The sequence below is a fragment of the Gigantopelta aegis genome, chromosome 3 (genome assembly GCF_016097555.1).
Source record: "Gigantopelta aegis isolate Gae_Host chromosome 3, Gae_host_genome, whole genome shotgun sequence".
Classification (NCBI taxonomy): Eukaryota; Metazoa; Mollusca; class Gastropoda; order Neomphalida; family Peltospiridae; genus Gigantopelta; species Gigantopelta aegis.
In genome coordinates, this window is record NC_054701.1 from 1,581,059 (window position 1) to 1,604,267 (window position 23,209).

The 23,209-nt window shown below is 40.3% G+C and overlaps 1 protein-coding gene across 5 annotated transcripts in view; it reads right to left on the bottom strand.

The window, feature by feature from the left end:
* Positions 1-23,209, bottom strand: part of LOC121367353 — a 93,734-nt gene that overhangs the window by 39,021 nt on the left and 31,504 nt on the right. Inside the window, exons 4-9 of one of the 5 annotated variants that reach the window (XM_041491469.1) lie at positions 18,630-18,677; positions 17,221-17,268; positions 15,806-15,853; positions 14,396-14,443; positions 13,143-13,208; positions 12,386-12,444 (exon numbers count right to left, since the gene is read on the bottom strand). In XM_041491469.1, the coding sequence (XP_041347403.1) occupies positions 12,386-12,444; positions 13,143-13,208; positions 14,396-14,443; positions 15,806-15,853; positions 17,221-17,268; positions 18,630-18,677 (317 nt within the window). The remainder of the gene's footprint in view (positions 1-12,385; positions 12,445-13,142; positions 13,209-14,395; positions 14,444-15,805; positions 15,854-17,220; positions 17,269-18,629; positions 18,678-23,209) is intronic. The other 4 variants (XM_041491470.1, XM_041491471.1, XM_041491472.1 and 1 more) reach the window with 4 other exon arrangements.

Sequence of the window (23,209 nt, forward strand, 5' to 3'; positions counted from 1 at the left end):
TAGATATATAGATAGATAGATGGATAAATAGATGGATGGATAGATAGATAGATGGATAGATAGATAGATGGATAAATAGATAGATAGATAGATAGATAGATAAATCTCTGTTTTCACTTCATGTTGCCATATGCTTGCCGCCGGTTACATTATAGGGCTATGAGAATGTGTGAAATGCAATACAATGACATGATTTAGCATCCGTGTTCAGCGCAGGAATTAAGATACGTAATGCTGTTTTACTTTATTCCTTAGTCTCATTATCATCCAGTACTAGACTACAAACACTCACTGATTACAGGTGCTCTGTTCCGTACAGGCTATTCAACTACAGACCATATTTTTACATTACATCACTTAATAGATATCTTGAAAAAAAGGAAAACGAAATTATAATGCGCTATTGTGAATTTTGGGAAAGCGTTCCATACGGTACCTAGAATACAGCTTTGGCATAAACTACTACAACATAACATAACCTGTAAACTTTTTATACTTATTCATCAAATGTATGAAGGTCTTAAATCGAATAGCCAGCAATCCACTTTATCTGCTATTCTATTTTCCCTGTATTTAATGATTTAGAAGATTATTTATCTAGCAAGGAAGTGGTTTCCTCTACAACAGACAACCAAGATCACCCAATAGATATTGCTTTACACATGCTTTGCTGGTTATATGCAGAAGATACTGCCCTATTAGCAACCACTGCAGCAGACCTACAACACACCTTAAATATGTCATCAATATTGCAATAAATGGAAACTTAAAATAAAAGGTAACGAAACGAAAATATTGACTTTTAACGGTAACACTAGAGATTATAAACATAATTTTAAGATTGGAAATAATACATTAAAAAATGTGAAATAATACACATACTTAGGAATTACTTTTACAAAATTAAACAACTTTCGAGTTACTAAGAATAGACTTAAACAACTTTCGAGTTACTAAGAATAGACTTAAACAACAGGCTACCAAGGCCATGTACTTTGTACTATCAAAATCAAAGAACAACTATCTATCAACCGAATGTAAACTTAAAATGTTCGACTCAATGGTTCTGCCAGTTTTATTATATGGATGCGAAATATGGGGATATCAAAAAGTTGATATATTTAATTCTGTATAAATACACTTTCTAAGACACATCATACCTGTTAAGAACGCAACACCAATATTTATGCTTTATGGAGAGTTAGGGAGAATGCCAATCGAGTTAACTATATATATATATATATATATATATATATATATATATATATATATATATATATAGAGAGAGAGAGAGAGAGAGAGAGAGAGAGAGAGAGAGAGAGAGAGAGAGAGAGAGAGAGAGAGAGAGAGAATGGTATGCTACTGGGCTCGACTGATATCAGGAAAACAATTAAAATTATCTACTCTTTTATACAAAATTATGTTAGATGACCACCTTACCAACGGAACTAACTACAACGGGATTAATAATGTTAAAACACACTGAATAACTTGGGAATGGGTGATATCTGGATAAGACAATCTTTCATATCAGTAAATTGTCTCTCACAACAAATTAAAAAAAGACAATGCGATCAGTATTTACAAACATGGAAAAATAACGTATCACAGTCATCGAGAGGCAACACTTACCGATTATATAAAGAACAACTATTTTTCAAAAGCTATATTAATAAACTACCAGAAAAACTGTGGACAACACTCTTAAAAGTTGGAACGTCTAACCATTACTTACCCGTTGAAATTGGACGTTGGAATAACATACTCATAGAAGATAGAATTTGTACATTATGTAATGTAATGTACATTGGCGACGAGTTCCATTATCTTTTCATTTGCCTTTTTTTTCATAATTCAAGAGTCCAGTTGCTACATCCATAGTATTATACGCGACCAAGTACTTATAAATTTAGAGATTTAATGGAGCATAAACGAATTAGTACCCTAAAGAAATTAGCATAAATATAATAATTAATGAATTCAAACGCCCTTGACTACAAACACCATCAAAACCAAACATATTTAATAAAATATTATCATTATCCACTGCACCGTATACAAGTTTAACAATCTATTCGTTTATAAGTACTTGGATACCCGTATATCTGTATTAAATATCTGTATTATTACACAATATACTGATATGTATGTTTGTATGTGTTGGTGTATGTGTTGGTGTTTGTGAATGCATTGTAATTAATGTATTTACTGTCAACCATCTTGTCACGTGTATATAACAAAATGTTTATGTATATATTCCTCCTATGCCGTTGTGTGACGGCCCGAATTTAAATAAAGTCTTGTCTTGTCTAAAACTAGACTACAAACACTCACTGATTACAGGTTCTCTGAAACTAGACCACAAACACTCACTGATTACAGGTACTCTGAAACTAGACCACAAACACTCACTGATTACAGGTGCTCTGAAACAAGTTTACAAACACTCACTGATTACAGGTGCTCTGAAACTAGACCACAAACACTCACTGATTACAGGTACTCTGAAACTAGACCACAAACACTCACTGATTACAGGTACTCTGAAACTAGACCACAAACACCCACTGATTACAGGTGCTCTGAAACTAGACTACACTCACTGATTACAGGTGCTCTGAAACAAGTCTACAAACACTCACTGATTACAGGTGCTCTGAAACTAGACCACAAACACTCACTGATTACAGGTGCTCTGAAACTAGTCCACAAACACTCACTGATTACAGGTACTCTGAAACTAGACTACACTCACTGATTACAGGTGCTCTGAAACAAGTCTACAAACACTCACTGATTACAGGTACTCTGAAACTAGACCACAAACACTCACTGATTACAGGTACTCTGAAACTAGACCACAAACACTCACTGATTACAGGTGCTCTGAAACTAGACTACACTCACTGATTACAGGTGCTCTGAAAATAGTCCACAAACACTCACTGATTGCAGGTGCTGCTACAGGTGTGTCTTACCTTGCGCCGACAACGTGTCATTTAAAACTCGCGTTGCGTTACTGACAAAAACTGTTATGTCAGTCTTCAAAGCCGATATTAAATTCATGCAATTTCATCAAGAAACAAACACATTTCAATCTACTGCAAAAAACGTATTTGAATTACAAAAAAAAAAAGAACAAAAAAAGAACAAAAGCCCCATCACGCTAGCAATCTGTTGGAAAGAACAAACAGGTTATGAAATAAAACGTTCCGGCGGCGATCACACAACACAACAAGGTCAGGCAATCTATGGATACCAGCGGACGGCTACAATGGCAGGCACTATATTTACATATTTACATATTTTACATATAAATCAAAGTTACTGGGTACTGGAGATTTAGTAGCACTGCACTGGGTGTTGACCTATTTGGGCAAATAATGCGGGAGGTTGCCTTTGTTAAACAGGAGTTTCATTGTGTGTGTTTGTGTAAACTCGTACCTGAACGAGTTAGTGAGATGACAGGAGAAAGTGTCAAACATACCCGAGACAAATTAATAATGGCGACAGAGATAAATAAACGTTTATTTAGGAACACCTAGTCACATTGGTTTGCCAAAATAGTACTAATTTTCAAATGTACATTTTACAATAATTTAACGCCAACGTTTAAGTATAAAGTAACTCTATTTACGTGTTCATATACCACGATGGTTTCAAGCACGCCACTCACGGGCTTAGCCTCTGACATCGCCAGTGACTGGAGTCCGAGACAGGAGGTTAAATATAAAAGTAAATTTACGACTACAAGACATAATAGTCATTAATGTTGCCATATTGAGATGATCAATAAATCGTACTTCGTCGAGTAACAGTCGAATGAGGACGTTTTCAAGAGCCAGACAAACTTACATTAACTGAGGAATATAAAACATACAAATGCTTGTTGTGGAATATAAAACATACAACATGCTTGTTGAGGAATATAAAACATACAACATGCTTGTTGTGGAATATAAAACATACAACATGCTTGTTGAGGAATATAAAACATACAACATGCTTGTTGTCGAATATAAAACATACAAATGCTTGTTAAGGAATATAAAACATACAATATGCTTGTTGAGGAATATAAAACATACAACATGCTTGTTGTCGAATATAAAACATACAAATGCTTGTTGAGGAATATAAAACACACAACATGCTTGTTGAGGAATATAAAACATACAACATGCTTGTTGTCGAATATAAAACATACAACATGCTTGTTGAGGAATATAAAACATACAACATGCTTGTTGAGGAATATAAAACATACAACATGCTTGTTGTCGAATATAAAACATACAACATGCTTGTTAAGGAATATAAAACATACAACATGCTTGTTGAGGAATATAAAACATACAACATGCCTGTTGGGGAATATAAAACATACAACATGCTTGTTTAGAAATATAAAACATACAACATGCTTGATGAGCAATATAAAGCATACAACATGCTTGTTGAGCACACTTTATGCGATACGTGTCGGTCTATCTGCAGCAATAATGTGGCCATCGTGAAATCGTCTTTACTAGTGTGACGATGTCGAATTTCGACCTATTTGAGTGTACGGTCTGCACACTGTGGCCCTGTTTCGTGTCCACCACAGTTCTGTGTCAGTCGGATTGGGGTCAGCTCTAATGGACTACCAGTTATTAACCAGTGCAGCTGATTTTACTCACACTGAGTTCTGTGTGCAACTGGAATGATTACAAAATCTCACTTATTCCGTATGTATATGGATATACAGGCAGACAGGCAGACAGACAGGTAGGCAGGCATGTAGGAAGGCAGGCAAACAGACAGGCAGACAGCCAGGCTAGCAGACAGACAGACAGAAATACATTCTACTTGACGTTCGACGATTATTCTGCACCAACATACACGTGCCGCACCCCGGGACCGTGTAGACCGGTCACTTCGTGAACCAACATACACCTGCCGCACCCCGGGACCGTGTAGACCGGTCACTTCGTGCACCAACATACACGTGCCGCACCCCGGGACCGTGTAGACCGGTCACTTCGTGCAACAACATAAACCTGCCGCACCCCGGGACCGTGTAGACCGGTCACTTCGTGCACCAACATACACCTGCCGCACCCGGGGAACGTGTAGACGTGTAAAATACACTGTGTGCACCAACATACACGTGCCGCACCCCGGGAACGTGTAGACGTGTAAAATACACTGTGTGCAACAACATACACGTGCCGCACCCCGGAAACGTGTAGACCGGTCACTTCGTGTAAAATACAGTGTGTGCACCAACATACACGTGCCGCACCCCAGGAACGTGTAGACCGGTCACTTCGTGTAAAATACACTGTGTGCACCAACATACACGTGCCGCACCCCGGGACCGTGTAGACCGGTCACTTCGTGCAACAACATAAACCTGCCGCACCCCGGGACCGTGTAGACCGGTCACTTCGTGCACCAACATACACCTGCCGCACCCGGGGAACGTGTAGACGTGTAAAATACACTGTGTACACCAACATACACGTGCCGCACCCCGGGAACGTGTAGACGTGTAAAATACACTGTGTGCAACAACATACACGTGCCGCACCCCGGAAACGTGTAGACCGGTCACTTCGTGTAAAATACAGTGTGTGCACCAACATACACGTGCCGCACCCCAGGAACGTGTAGACCGGTCACTTCGTGTAAAATACACTGTGTGCACCAACATACACGTGCCGCACCCCGGGACCGTGTAGACGTGTAAAATACAGTGTCTGCACCAACATACACGTGCCGCACCCCGGGACCGTGTAGACGTGTAAAATACAGTGTGTGCACCAACATACACGTGCCGCACCCCGGGAACGTGTAGACGTGTAAAATGCATTGTGTGCACCAACATACACGTGCCGGACCCCGGAAACGTGTAGACGTGTAAAATACATTGTGTGCACCAACATACACGTGCCGGACCCCGGGAACGTGTAGACGTGTAAAATACATTGTGTGCACCAACATACACGTGCCGCACCCAGGGAACGTGTAGACGTGTAAAATACACTGTGTGCACCAACATACACGTGCCGCACCCCGGGAACGTGTAGACGTGTAAAATACACTGTGTGCAACAACATACACGTGCCGCACCCCGGGAACGTGTAGACCGGTGACTTCGTGTAAAATACACTGTGTGCACCAACATACACATGCCGCACCCCGGGAACGTGTAGACCGGTCACTTCGTGTAAAATACACTGTGTGCACCAACATACACGTGCCGCACCCCGGGAACGTGTAGACCGGTCACTTCGTGTAAAATACACTGTGTGACCAACATACACGTGCCGCACCCCGGGACCGTGTAGACGTGTAAAATACACTGTGTGCACCAACATACACGTGCCGCACCCCGGGACCGTGTAGACGTGTAAAATACACTGTGTGCACCAACATACACGTGCCGCACCCCGGGAACGTGTAGACGTGTAAAATACACTGTGTGCACCAACATACACGTGCCGCACCCCGGGAACGTGTAGACCGGTCACTTCGTGTAAAATACACTGTGTGCAACAACATACACGTGCCGCACCCCGGGAACGTGTAGACGTGTAAAATACACTGTGTGCACAAACATACACGTGCCGCACCCCGGGAACGTGTAGACGTGTAAATTACACTGTGTGCACCAACATACACGTGCCGCACCCCGGGACCGTGTAGACCGGTGACTTCGTGTAAAATACACTGTGTGCACCAACATACACCTGCCGCACCCCGGGAACGTGTAGACGGGTCACTTCGTGTAAAATACACTGTGTGCACCAACATACACCTGCCGCACCCCGGGACCGTGTAGACGTGTAAAATACACTGTCTGCACCAACATACACGTGCCGCACCCGGGAATGTGTAGACGTGTAAAATACACTGTGTACACCAACATACACGTGCCGCAGCCCGGGAACATGTAGACGTGTAAAATACACCGTGTGCACCAACATACACGTGCCGCACCCCGGAACCGTGTAGACGTGTAAAATACACTGTGTGCAACAACATACACGTGCCGCACCCCGGGAACGTGTAGACGTGTAAAATACACTGTGTGCACCAACATACACGTGCCGCACCCCGGGACCGTGTAGACCGGTCACTTCGTGCACCAACATACACGTGCCGCACCCCGGGACCGTGTAGACCGGTCACTTCGTGTAAAATACATTGTGTGCACCAACATACACGTGCCGCACCCCGGGAACGTGTAGATGTGTAAAATACACTGTGTGCACCAACATACACGTGCCGCACCCCGGGACCGTGTAGACCGGTCACTTCGTGTAAAATACACTGTGTGCATCAACATACACGTGTCGCACCCCGGGACCGTGTAGACCGGTCACTTCGTGTAAAATACACTGTGTGCACCAACATACACGTGCCGCACCCCGGGAAGGTGTAGACGTGTAAAATACACTGTGTGCACCAACATACACGTGCCGCACCCCGGGACCGTGTAGACGTGTAAAATACACTGTGTGCACCAACATACACGTGCCGCACCCCGGGACCGTGTAGACCGGTGACTTCGTGTAAAATACACTGTGTGCACCAACATACACCTGCCGCACCCCGGGAACGTGTAGACCGGTCACTTCGTGTAAAATACACTGTGTGCACCAACATACACCTGCCGCACCCCGGGACCGTGTAGACGTGTAAAATACACTGTGTGCACCAACATACACGTGCCGCACCCCGGGAACGTGTAGACCGGTCACTTCGTGTAAAATACTCTGTGTGCAACAACATACACGTGCCGCTCCCCAGGAACGTGTAGACGTGTAAAATACACTGTGTGCACCAACATACACGTGCCGCACCCCGGGAACATGTAGACGTGTAAAATACACCGTGTGCACCAACATACACGTGCCGCACCCCGGAACCGTGTAGACGTGTAAAATACACTGTGTGCAACAACATACACGTGCCGCACCCCGGGAACGTGAAGACGTGTAAAATACACTGTGTGCAACAACATACACGTGCCGCACCCCGGGACCGTGTAGACCGGTCACTTCGTGCACCAACATACACGTACCGCACCCCGGGACCGTGTAGACCGGTCACTTCGTGTAAAATACACTGTGTGCACCAACATACACGTGCCACACCCCGGGACCGTGTAGACCGGTCACTTCGTGTAAAATACACTGTGTGCACCAACATACACGTGCCGCACCCCGGGAACGTGTAGACCGGTCACTTCGTGTAAAATACACTGTGTGCAACAACATACACGTGCCGCACCCCGGGACCGTGTAGACCGGTCACTTCGTGTAAAATACACTGTGTGCAACAAAATACACGTGCCGCACCCCGGGACCGTGTAGACCGGTCACTTCGTGTAAAATACACTGTGTGCAACAACATACACGTGCCGCACCCCGGGACCGTGTAGACCGGTCACTTCGTGTAAAATACACTGTGTGCACCAACATACACGTGCCGCACCCCGGGAACGTGTAGACGTGTAAAATACATTGTGTGCACCAACATACACGTGCCGCACCCCGGGACCGTGTAGACCGGTCACTTCGTGTAAAATACACTGTGTGCAACAACATACACGTGCCGCACCCCGGGACCGTGTAGACCGGTCACTTCGTGTAAAATACACTGTGTGCACCAACATACAGATGCCGCACCCCGTGACCGTGTAGACCGGTCACTTCGTGTAAAATACACTGTGTGCAACAACATACACGTGCCGCACCCCGGGACCGTGTAGACCGGTCACTTCGTGTAAAATACACTGTGTGCAACAACATACACGTGCCGCACCCCGGGACCGTGTAGACCGGTCACTTCGTGTAAAATACACTGTGTGCAACAACATACACGTGCCGCACCCCGGGACCGTGTAGACCGGTCATTTCAAGTAACATACACTGTGTGCACCAACTTACACGTGCCGCACCCCGGGAATGTGTAGACCGGTCATTTCAAGTAACATACACTGTGTGCACCAACTTACACGTGCCGCACCCCGGGAATGTGTAGACCGGTCATTTCAAGTAACATACACTGTGTGCACCAACTTACACGCAGACCTGTCAACCTTTAGTCAAGAGAAAGCAGGAGGTGTGTGTTGAAAAAGCAGGAGATGTGGTCAAAAAGCAGGAGATTTTTTAAATTCACACAATTTAACCCAAAATCGCAAGATTTAAAAAAAAAATTATTACAATAAGTTATATGAATACTTTATAATGTCATATATACTTCTTAACTTTAGATCTTGGCATTAAAAAAAAAAAAAAAAATATTATTATTATTTTTTTTTTTTAAGTTTAAATATTATTATGATTTAATACATATTTAAAAAAAAAAAATATTTTATCCAAAAATGTTAAGAACATGAACAAGAAATAAAAAATTTAATTAGTACATTTACGGTATTACACTTACAGCCTTACAGGTTGCGTTACATTATCATTTGTGGTTAGTGTACCTAAGTACCAAAGACAAATTTATATAAATCTTATAAATTAATATTCAGTTTTTACTATAATGAGGAACGGTGGCGTGGTACTGATTTAAAATCATTATAATGATGCAATAAACATTGTATTTTCATTAATCATAAGTAAAACCTCATTACGGACATCGTGTGAAATATACCGGAATTATACCCATTTCCGTGAGTAACTTTATGTCAATGTCAAACAACATTTTTTAATTGTACAAAAATAATTTCTTGAAGTGTACCCTTATAACCAACATTTTACCGCACAAACATACAAAATTAACTGACACAAGTATGTTTATACAGCTAATTGGTTTTTTCGTTGTCTTGCTGTGACATGTGATTTTAACATGCATCGTGTGTATCGCTGTCAACTCAGATTTGTCATAGTTGCATTATGTAATCCAGTGGGAAGACATTTTACAATTCAGAGGTGTTATTAAAAGTAAAGTTTGTTTTATTTAACGACGCCACTAGAGCACATTGATTTTTAATCTTATCATCGGCTATTGGAACTAAATTGGATAGTTTTTTTTGTTTTATATGGCAACACTGAATGTCAATACACAGCCTGTTTAATTAGCGGCAACACGCTTCGTAGCCATTACGATGACAACAAACATTATAATAACACATCATTTTATAAACTCCATGTGCTTTTTTAACAATATAAATAGGCTATCCCACAATTCTCACTTCGGCAAAGGTTAAACAGTCGGGACAATTCGGCCTGTTACATTCTCGGAAACCGAAAGTAGTCGACATTTTCCGAATGAGAAAAAAAGGCAGAGTTACTTCCCTTCTGTTATTTTGACAAACGAGGATCGATTTTTTTTTTATGCTTACAAAAATGTCATTTAACAGGAGAAACTGTCTCCCGCACAGGTCAAAGGAGATTTTATCAAATACCGGGAGACTCCCGCGGAATCCGGGAGGGTTGACAGGTCTGCTTACACGTGCCGCACCCCGGGAATGTGTAGACCGGTCATTTCAAGTAACATACACTGTGTGCACCAACTTACACGTGCCGCACCCCGGGAACGTGCTGACCGGTCACTTCATGTAAAATACACTGTGTGCAAATAAAGCCTTAGAACACGGAATCGATGCCGGGAACTGTTCCACAACCAGTCCGATGGGGGTGAAGTGTTTCTCTACCAACGCTCATTGCCAATGTAAAGTTCAATTTTAATTAAATCGTTTTGGATTATATTTTCTTTCTTTCTTTTCAGTTCTCGCAGATCCATGAACCGTGGAATAGTGGCTCGAGTGAATACCCGTCAGCGCTCGGGGTAATTTCTGGAAGGATCCTGAACTAAAATATTCATTACAGATCGATACAGATGGTTTCATGTTTATCAATCTACTGCCAGCGGTAAGCGCAGGAAAACTGTCGTATTGATTCCCGGTGTTGACAACAAAAACTATACAAACACATTTAATAACGCTTATTGTCATTGGGCGAGGGTCTGTACAAAAAACTATAGAAGCACCTTTAATGACACTTACTATAACTGGAGGGTGAATAGCGCTTTACGAACGGGAGTGAAACATTTAATAAAGACTGCACTAAGTGGCTTTCGTCAGCTGGTCATGTGTACGCACTGGAATTTGATCAAGTATTACACCTAGATAAGGATTTTAGCGGATTCGGTCAATTGTTTGTTGCTTTATTTGATCATGTTTTGGGGAATATGTTTTGGATCAGTGTTTTTGGCTTGCTTACTAAATGTTTTTTGGGGTATTGGTATAAAAAACGCTAACACACTGTAATCCTCAAATTAATACATTTCTTACATACCTCGTTTATTGCCATGCCATGCATTTAAATTCCTCATCCAAAACAATAAGAATATCTCCAGTTATCTCCCCTTTACCGGCGATCACTCACGCACACCATCACTTACGTGCATTGAGGCGCGTGACATTGGCGTATGTGGCTGCTTCACTCCTAGTGCTAACATGACACTAGTTTAATTTACTATCTCTATTACCACGCATTCCTAACACCATCTAGACAGGTAAAACATCGCTTACCTTCATTCTATACAAACGACTGACGGACTGCCAAAATACACACTGTCATCAAATGCGGTCGGGTGATACGGTAAACGTTACGAGGTGCTAAACGTAATCGTTTACAAAGAGATCGGCGCACTCTAATCCGGGTGACCAGTGACACGGCAAACAACGACAGCTACACCAGATGGCGGCCTCCGATCGGAATCTCGTCCACATCAGCTGACCGATAACAGGTGAGCCGGGAAGGGATTAAACATTCATATCCGAGCATCGATCACAGGCGACACGCAAACACAACAACACACACTTAGAGAATTTGGTGGGACCCCACCAACACCCCCCCCCCCCCACCCCACACACACACAGACTGAAAGCTTGTAATGAAAAACAAGAACACACACTTAGAGAGTTTGATTGTAAAACAACAACACACACTTAGAGACTGTGATGATAAAACAAGAACACACACTTAGAGAGTTTGATGATAAAACAAGAACCCAAACTTGTGAGTTTGAATAACAATAGCTAATGTTGAAACCAGACAACTGATTTAAATACTGAAATAACATGCCGAATATTGTAATCACAATCAAAACACGAAGTATGCTGACATTAATGAGCACGTTAAAATATCAAGTATGGTGAAATTTACTGTGCATTCTAATCATATTGATGCCTCAAATGTTTAGTATTTCAAACATGCTCAGCAGTATACAGTATGGAATGGTACCTTGTCTTGTGAAGATGCGTTAAATGCGGAATGAAAAGTTGGATGCATTTCAAACTATGACCCGGTACTATTAGGTGCACTGCTACCTAGAGGATAGCGCCATGTAGGACTGGGAGAAATTTCATCGTTCTTCTTACCTGATTTTCTCCGGAACTGCTGCCCTTTTGGTCGGGTGACCTTTGCATCGATTTACGACCTAAGAAAGACAAAATAATGGACATTACGCAATTAATCATAGTGATAATGTTGAAGTTTAGTTTACTGAATTTCAGCATGTGTGTGTGTGGATTAGAGTTATTATCGACAGATGATCGCCGGGTGTGTGTGTGTGTGTGTGTGTGTGTGTATTGCATGAATAATCTAGCCGTGAAAACTATTTAATATAAATAAAGCAAAATGGTTTATTTCAATACAGTTCCATTTTAATTTTATAAATATCATCTCTGCCTCTTTATTTCTTTCTCTCCCAGGCTCTCGTTCTCCCTCCCTCTCTCTCTCTCTCTCTCTCTCTCTCTCTCTCTCTCTCTCTCTCTCTCTCTCTCTCTCTCTCTCCCTCCATACATCTCCCTCTCTCTTTCTCTCTCTCTCTCTCTCTCTCGCTCTCTCTTAATCTGTCGGTATGTTGTTGTTTTTATTCTATCTCTCTCCCCCTCTCTCTCTCTCTCTCTCTCTCTCTCTCTCTCTCTTGCTCCATACCCCTCTCTCTCTCCCTCCATACATCTCTCTCTCTCTCTCTCTCTCTCTCTCTCTCTCTCTCTCTCTCTCTCTCTCTCTCTCTCTTAATCTGTCGGTATGTTGTTGTTTTTATTCTCTCTCTCTCTCTCTCTCTCTCTCTCTCTCTCTCTCTCTCTCTCTCTCAAAAGCGTTAATTACGAATAAGAATACAATACTAACGATGCGGTGTCTTGGGTCTTAACGAGGCACGCCTGTTATCGCTGCCGGCAGCGTCACCTTTCACACCTGAAATAATAGACAATCTCTTCAGAAATCACCTGCGCTAACTAATATAAAACATAAATACAAATATATTCACACAGGATTTAGTGGTTGGTATCACAATGTATAGCGGGGAGAATCTAGGATTAGTTTTGGGAGAGGCTGCAACTCGTGAAAAGGAGTCGGGGTGGGGTGGGGGGTGTAGGGGGGGGGGGGGTCGGTTGGGTGTGTGTGTGTTATTTGTTCTCCATTTCTATGGGTTAGTATAGTGAGGGCGATTTAAACTTTTAAAAACATGGACAAACTTAAAAAGAACAAGAGAAGAGGAGGGGGAATATTGGGGAACATCGCTTCCTGAAGTATAAAGAACTGAAGAAAAAAACAGAGAAGTGAAATCCATTATGTATTCGGTTTCGCTTAAGACTCGACACAATAAAGTTCCTTTTTTTCCCTTTGATTTAGTTTTTTTAAGTGACGAGCTGTAAGATAATTGGACGGACATAACGGACATGAATGTAGTATTATACTTCAGATAAGTATGTTCTCAAAAATTCATGTTTATAATATACATGTACTAGTATTTTAAGGTTGTTGTTTTTTTGGTTCAACTACAACGTATAAACGGTGCAGTTAATTTATACGTCACAGTGTAATCAGTTTCCGGCATGCTACGTTCAGTGGATCGTGTGGGTTTAGGGTCTAGGCCATTACCGTAGTGCAGTCAATCGGCTATCTCTAACTTCATCTCCCACACGTGCCATGTCGGTTTGCGACACACAGAATCTCACACAGTGTTCTGGCCAATGGGTGTGTTTAAAACAAATGAACTTGAATACGAGTGTGAAGCAAAACCTAAAAACGGCAACAAGCAATGCACGGCTGTGTTGAGTTTATTGGAGACAGTTTCCGCCAGTCTGGGGAGACGAGGGACCGAACACAGCACAGATCTTACTGCCTGGGTCCTGCTCGTTGGTCTGATACCAGCCCATGTCAGGCCATTAATAAACTGGAAGCTAATTTATTATAATTACTTTTAACTATATCATTTCAGTATTATTTCTTTCGATACTTTTTAATCAGAATACGGCTCGATTGTGGCTCTTCGGTTAAGAAATGCAAATGTTGAAAATAAATAAATAAATAAATAAATAATTAAATTTTATTAATTAAAATAAATAACATAAATAAATAAATAAATAAATAAGAAAAACCTTCGGTTGTATTGCCAGTGACGCCTCTGACACCGCTACCATACATATCTAAAACAAATCAGAGGAAAGATATTAATTTAGACTATAATTATATCAGAAAGGGAATTTGTAGAAAATGTATATGTACAAAACTTTAACACACACGCATACATACATACATAAACACATACACACGCACATACATACATACGTACACCTACATAAATACACATACACGTACACATATACATACGCATATACATATACATATACATACACATACACATATACATACACAGATAAAGAAGAGAAACAACAAATGAACATCAACAGACAGATAAGAAATGAAACTGGATGTATTGTTACGTTAGTCCAGTGATAATAGCTTTTTTATCTTCATGATGTTTGTCCAACAGCTCAAAACATTAAATTATTATATCTTAACGCACTCTGTTTACAAGGGTCGGAAGCGGGATAGTTGAGGAAGCAGGGGGTGGGGGTGCACTGACAAACATGGACAAACTTAAAAGAAGAAGAAAAAGAAGAGGAGGAATTTGGGGGAACACCGCTTCCTAAAGTATAAAGAACTGAAGGAATAAATGAGAACTGAAATCCATTATGTATTCGGTTTCGCTTAAGACTCGCCACAATAAAGTTCCTTTTTTTCCCTTTGATTTAGTTTTTTTAAGTAACGAGCTGTAAGATAATTGGACGGACATAACGGACATGAATGTAGTATTATACTTCAGATAAGTATGTTCTCAAAAATTCATGTTAATAATATACATATACTAGTATTTTAAGGGTTTTTTAATTTTGTTCGACTACAACGTATAAACGGTGCACAGTTAATTTATACATCACAGTGTAATCAGTTTCCGGCATGCTACGTTCAGTGGATCGTGTGGGTTTAGGGTCTAGACCATTACCGTAGTGCAGCCAATCGGCTATCTCTAACTTCATCTCCCACACGTGCCATGTCGGTTTGCGACACACAGAATCTCACACAGTGTTCTGGCCAATGGGTGTGTTTAAAACAAATGAACTTGGATACGAGTGTGAAGCAAAACCTAAAAACGGCAACAAGCAATGCACGGCTGTGTTGAGTTTATTGGAGACAGTTTCCGTCAGTCTGGGGAGACCAGGGACCGAACACAGCACAGATCTTACTGCCAGGGTCCTGCTCGTTGATCTGATACTAGCCCATGTCAGGCCATTAATAAACTGGAAGCTAATTTATTATAATTACTTTTAACTATATTATTTCAGTATTATTTCTTTAAATACTTTTTAATCAGAATACGGCTCGATTGTGGCTCTTCGGTTAAGAAATGCAGATGTTCAAAAATAAATAAATAAATAAATAAATAATTAAATTTTATTAATTAAAATAAATAACATAAAATAAATAAATAAATAAATAAGAAAAACCTTCGGTTGTATTGCCAGTGACGCCTCTGACACCGCTACCATACATATCTAAAACAAATCAGAGGAAAGATATTAATTTAGACTATAATTATATCAGAAAGGGAATTTGTAGAAAATGTATATGTACAAAACTTTAACACACACGCATACATACATAAACACATACACACGCACATACATACATACGTACACCTACATAAATACACGTACACGTACACATATACATACGCATATACATATACATATACATACACATACACATATACATAAACAGATAAAGAAGAGAAACAACAAATGAACATCAACAGACAGATAAGAAATGAAACTGGATGTATTGTTACGTTAGTCCAGTGATAATAGTTTTTTTATCTTCATGATGTTTGTCCAACAGCTCAAAACATTAAATTATTATATCTTAACGCACTCTGTTTACAAGGGTCGGAAGCGGGATAGTTGAGGAAGCAGGGGGTGGGGGGTGCACTGACAAACATGGACAAACTTAAAAGAAGAAGAAAAAGAAGAGGAGGAATTTGGGGGAACACCGCTTCCTAAAGTATAAAGAACTGAAGGAATAAAAGAGAACTGAAATCCATTATGTATTCGGTTTCGCTTAAGACTCGCCACAATAAAGTTCCTTTTTTTCCCTTTGATTTAGTTTTTTTAAGTAACGAGCTGTAAGATAATTGGACGGACATAACGGACATGAATGTAGTATTATACTTCAGATAAGTATGTTCTCAAAAATTCATGTTAATAATATACATATACTAGTATTTCAAGGGTTTTTTAATTTTGTTCGACTACAACGTATAAACGGTGCACCGTTAATTTATACATCACAGTGTAATCAGTTTTCGGCATGCTACGTTCAGTGGATCGTGTGGGTTTAGGGTCTAGACCATTACCGTAGTGCAGCCAATCGGCTGTCTCTAACTTCATCTCCCACACGTGCCATGTCGGTTTGCGACACACAGAATCTCACACAGTGTTCTGGCCAATGGGTGTGTTTAAAACAAATGAACTTGGATACGAGTGTGAAGCAAAACCTAAAAACGGCAACAAGCAATGCACGGCTGTGTTGAGTTTATTGGAGACAGTTTCCGTCAGTCTGGGGAGACCAGGGACCGAACACAGCACATATCTTACTGCCAGGGTCCTGCTCGTTGATCTGATACTAGCCCATGTCAGGCCATTAATAAACTGGAAGCTAATTTATTATAATTACTTTTAACTATATTATTTCAGTATTATTTCTTTAAATACTTTTTAATCAGAATACGGCTCGATTGTGGCTCTTCGGTTAAGAAATGCAGATGTTCAAAAATAAATAAATAAATAAATAAATAATTAAATTTTATTAATTAAAATAAATAACATAAAATAAATAAATAAATAAATAAATAAATAAGAAAAACCTTCGGTTGTATTGCCAGTGACGCCTCTGACACCGCTACCATACATATCTAAAACAAATCAGAGGAAAGATATTAATTTAGACTATAATTATATCAGAAAGGGAATTTGTAGAAAATATATATGTATAATTTTTTTAACACACACGCATACATATATAAACACATACACACGCACATACATACATACGTACACCTACATAAATACACGTACACATATACATACGTATATACATATACATATACATACACATATACATACACAGATAAAGAAGAGAAACAACAAATGAACATCAACAGACAGATAAGAAATGAAACTGGATGTATTGTTACGTTAGTCCAGTGATAATAGCTTTTTTATCTTCATGATGTTTGTCCAACAGCTCAAAACATTAAATTATTATATCTTAACGCACTCTGTTTACAAGGGTCGGAAGCGGGATAGTTGAGGAAGCAGGGGGTGGGGGGTGCACTGACAAACATGGACAAACTTAAAAGAAGAAGAAAAAGAAGAGGAGGAATTTGGGGGAACATCGCTTCCTAAAGTATAAGGAACTGAAGGAATAAAAGAGAACTGAAATCCATTATGTATTCGGTTTCGCTTAAGACTCGCCACAATAAAGTTCCTTTTTTTCCCTTTGATTTTGTTTTTTTAAGTAACGAGCTGTAAGATAATTGGACGGACATAACGGACATGAATGTAGTATTATACTTCAGATAAGTATGTTCTCAAAAATTCATGTTAATAATATACATATACTAGTATTTTAAGGGGTTTTTAATTTTGTTCGACTACAACGTATAAACGGTGCACAGTTAAGTTATACGTCACAGTGTAATCAGTTTCCGGCATGCTACGTTCAGTGGATCGTGTGGGTTTAGGGTCTAGGCCATTACCGTAGTGCAGCCAATCGGCTATCTCTAACTTCATCTCCCACACGTGCCATGTCGGTTTGCGACACCCAGAATCTCACACAGTGTTCTTGCCAATGGGTGTGTTTAAAACAAATACTGTATATAAATGAAATGAACTTGGATACGAATGTGAAGCAAAACCTAAAAACGGCAACAAGCGATGCACGGCTGTGTTGAGTTTATTGGAGAGAGTCTCCGTCAGTCTGGGGAGACCAGGGACCGAACACAGCACAGATCTTACTGCCAGGGTCCTGCTCGTTGATCTGATACTAGCCCATGTCAGGCCATTAATATACTGGAAGCTAATTTATTATAATTACTTTTAACTATATCATTTCAGTATTATTTCTTTCGATACTTTTTAATCAGAATACGGCTCGATTATGGCTCTTCGGTTAACAAATGCAAATGTTGAAAATAAATAAATAAATAATTAAATTTTATGAATTAAAATAAATAACATAAAATAAATAAATAAATAAATAAATAAGAAAAACCTTCGGTTGTATTGCCAGTGACGCCTCTGACACCGCTACCATACATATCTAAAACAAATCAGAGGAAAGATATTAATTTAGACTATAATTATATCAGAAAGGGAATTTGTAGAAAATGTATATGTACAAAACTTTAACACACACGCATACATACATAAACACATACACACGCACATACGTACACCTACATACACCTACAGGTACGATACATCCTTCCGCCCCTGGTAGATAAACATACAAAAGTCTCGCATCACGTTGCAATGAATTTATGAAACTGAAAAGGTTTTTTTCCAGTTGTGAAAGTCTGAAAGACGGTCACACGCCAGTGTTTTGAGAACAATAACATATAATGACGTTTTCTTTGTCTTTGTTTTGGGTGACTGGCTATACTCTTGAGTTGGATACGAAAACAATTATAAACAGTATTCAGTTTAAAACATACATATAAGTTAGGAGGAGGGGAGTTACGTACTTAAAAAAAAAAACCCACGAAAGCCTAACTATTTCATTTGCATTCATAAAATAAACCCCTGCGCGTGCTGTAACCTCACCGTGGTGCAGGGGTGTAACATTCTCTTTGAGAATGGCCAATACAGCACAAATTGAAGTTTAGAGTAAAATTCGGTGTCCGTAAAATTCTGTGATATTTGTATTTGTATTTTTGCACAGTTCTTTACACTGTTTTTGTTTAAACCTTGAATTTTTATATTGATGTTGATCATCACTTTATTTATTTGCATTACCATAGTTTGACACCCAATAGCCGATGTATTTTTCGTGCTGGGGTGTCGTTAAACAGTCATTCATTCATTCATTCATTCATAAAATAAAATACTGCCAGTGTGGCTATTTTGTTTCTAAATTGTTTTTCTTCTTTAAACATGAATTCATTATCAAAGAGATTAAAGATACAGACCCATAGCATAGCTTATGTATATGGCCCATTCGGCCTGTGGAATTGGCACGATATCTGGAGGGTTGGGGACGTATGCAGAGCTTCTAGTGGGGTGGCACAGGTTACATTTGTTTATCTTTATATAGAGCAGAACAAAAACATTGGCTACTGAATGTCAAACGTTTGGTAATTTTGATTATATAGTCTTAGAGAGGAAACTCACTACATTTTCTCATTAGTAGAACTTACCACGACCTTTGCTATACCAGTCGTGGTGCACATACATAAATGAGAAATAGCCCAATGGGCCCACCGGCTTGGATCGATCCTAGACCTACCACGCGTCCAACCGGGTGTTTTACCACTGGGCTAGGGCCCGGCCTAGATATCAAGGGCCATTCAAATATTACGTAACTTTGTCATTTTCATTATTTTCCAGTTTAACTGAAATGATAACTAGGGAATTTATTCATCTGTTATGTTTATTTCATTTACATTATAAGGTCTTAAAATACAACAAGGCTCTACAACTATATTCTACCTATAAGTATTGGCTATTCTCTAAATGAGAGTTTTAGTCCTGCTTAATGTTTACTCAACTTTATAGGAAATAGAGTGTAAACTGAATCAGTCAAAATCTGTACTGGTAGGTATATCATTGTAGTATGTCATATATGTTTGACCCCTAAGTTCAAAGGCACATAAATGACATTGTATGTTGAGCAATTATTGTATCACTGAATCGCAGTGATTAGTATGCTGTCATTACCGTGGTATACCGTGGTACATTACAAAAACCGCTGTACACCGCGGTACGTTTTTGTTCGTGGTACCCAACCCTACTATACTACATATATACTTAGTACTATACTACATATATACTTAGTACTATACTACATATATACTTAGTACTATGCTACATGTATACTTAGTACTATGCTACATGTATACTTAGTACTATGCTACATATATACTTAGTACTATACTACATATGTACTTAGTACTATACTTAGTACTATACTACATATATACTTAGTACTATACTACATATATACTTAGTACTGTACTACATATATACTTAGTACTATACTTAGTACTATACTACATATATACTTAGTACCATACTACATATATACTTAGTACTATACTACATGTATACTTAGTACTATGCTACATGTATACTTAGTACTATGCTACATATATACTTAGTACTATGCTACATATATACTTAGTACTATAATACTGCAATAAATGCATGCAGACTAATTGACAAGAGATAGATACACGTAAAACAATCCTAATTTAGAAAATTCAAAACATTCTACAACTACTACTATAACTACTACTACTACAACTACTACTAACTACTACTACTACTACTACTACTAACTACTACTACTAACTACTACTACTACAAACTACTACTACCACTATTAACTACTACTACTACTACTACTACTACTAACTACTATTACTACTACTACTACTGCTACTACAAACTGCTACTACCACTATTAACTACTACTACTACTACGACTACAACCACCACCACAACCACCACACAACCACCACACAATATCTTGTTGTATAAAATACCCAGTTGTATGTGAGACACAGTCTCTTGTTGTATGACATACCCGGCTGTATGTGAGACACAGTCTCTTGTTGTATGACATACCCGGCTGTATGTGAGACACAGTCTCTTGTTGTATGACATACCCAGCTGTATATGAGACACAGTCTCATGTTGTATGACATACCCAGCTGTATGTGAGATACAGTCTCTTGTTGTATGACATACCCGGCTGTATGTGGGACACAGTCTCATGTTGTATGACATACCCAGCTGTATGTGAGATACAGTCTCTTGTTGTATGACATACCCAGCTGTATATGAGACACAGTCTCATGTTGTATGACATACCCAGCTGTATGTGAGACACAGTCTCTTGTTGTATGACATACCCGGCTGTATGTGGGACACAGTCTCTTGTTGTATGACATACCCAGCTGTATATGAGACACAGTCTCATGTTGTATGACATACCCAGCTGTATGTGAGATACAGTCTCTTGTTGTATGAAATACCCAGCTGTATGTGAGACACAGTATCTTGTATGACATACCCAGCTGTATGTGAGACACAGTCTCTTGTATGACATACCTAGCTGTATGTGAGACACAATCTCTTGTATGACATATCCAGCTGTATGTGAGATACAGTCTCTTGTATGACATACCCAGCTGTATGTGAGACACAATCTCTTGTTGTATGACATACCCAGCTGTATGTGAGATACAGTCTCTTGTTGTATGAAATACCCACCTGTATGTGAGACACAGTCTCTTGTTGTATGAAATACCCAGCTGTATGTGAGACACAGTCTCTTGTATGACATACCCAGCTGTATGTGAGACACAGTCTCTTGTTGTATAAAATACCCAACTGTATGTGAGACACAGTCTCTTGTTGTATGACATACCCAGCTGTGTATGAGACACAATATCTTCTATAAAATACCCAGCTGTATGTGAGACACAGTCTCTTGTATGAAATACCCAGCTGTATGTGAGGCACAGTCTCTTGTATGAAATACCCAGCTGTATGTGAGACACAGTCTCTTGTTGTATGACATACCCAGCTGTGTGTGAGGGGTATTCGCTGTTATACGAATGGATGTAGCCGAGGATATTCCCTGTTAAACAAATGGATGTTTCGTGCTACTCACATGATTCATGGTGACCCAGTACTGGGGGGGGGGGTATATTCCCTGTTAGACAAATGGATGTTTCGCCACACTCACTTGATTCATGGTGACCCAGTACTGGGGGGGGTATATTCCCTGTTAGACAAATGGATGTTTCGCCACACTCACTTGATTCATAGTGATCCAGTACTGGGGGGGTGGGGGGGGGAGGTATTCGCTGCTAGACAAATGGATGTTTCGCGACACTCACTTGATTCATGGTGACCCAGTACTGGGGGGGCGGGGGGTATTCCCTGTAAGACAAATGGATGTTTCGCCACACTCACTTGATTCATGGTGACCCAGTACTAGGAGGGGGGGGGGGGGGGGGGGGGGGGGGGGGTATTCCCTGTTAAACAAATGGATGTTTCGCCACACTCACTTGATTCATGGTGACCCAGTACTGGGGGGGGGGGGGGGTATTCCCTGTTAAACAAATGGATGTTTCGCCACACTCACTTGATTCATGGTGACCCAGTACTAGGAGGGGGGGGGGGGTATTCCCTGTTAAACAAATGGATGTTTCGCCACACTCACTTGATTCATGGTGACCCAGTACTAGGGGGGGGGGGGAGGGGAGGTATTCCCTGTTAGACAAATGAATGTTTCACCACACTCACTTGATTCATGATGACCCAGTACTGGGGGGGGGGGGGGGGATATTCCCTGTTAGACAATGGATGTTTCGCACCTCACTTGATTCATGGTGACCCAGTACTTGGGTGTGTGTATGCCCTGTTAGACAAATGGATGTTTCGCCACACTCACTTGATTCATGGTGACCCAGTACTAGGGGGGGGGGAGGGGGGGGAGGTATTCCCTGTTAGACAAATGAATGTTTCACCACACTCACTTGATTCATGATGACCCAGTACTGGGGGGGGGGGGGGGATATTCCCTGTTAGACAATGGATGTTTCGCACCTCACTTGATTCATG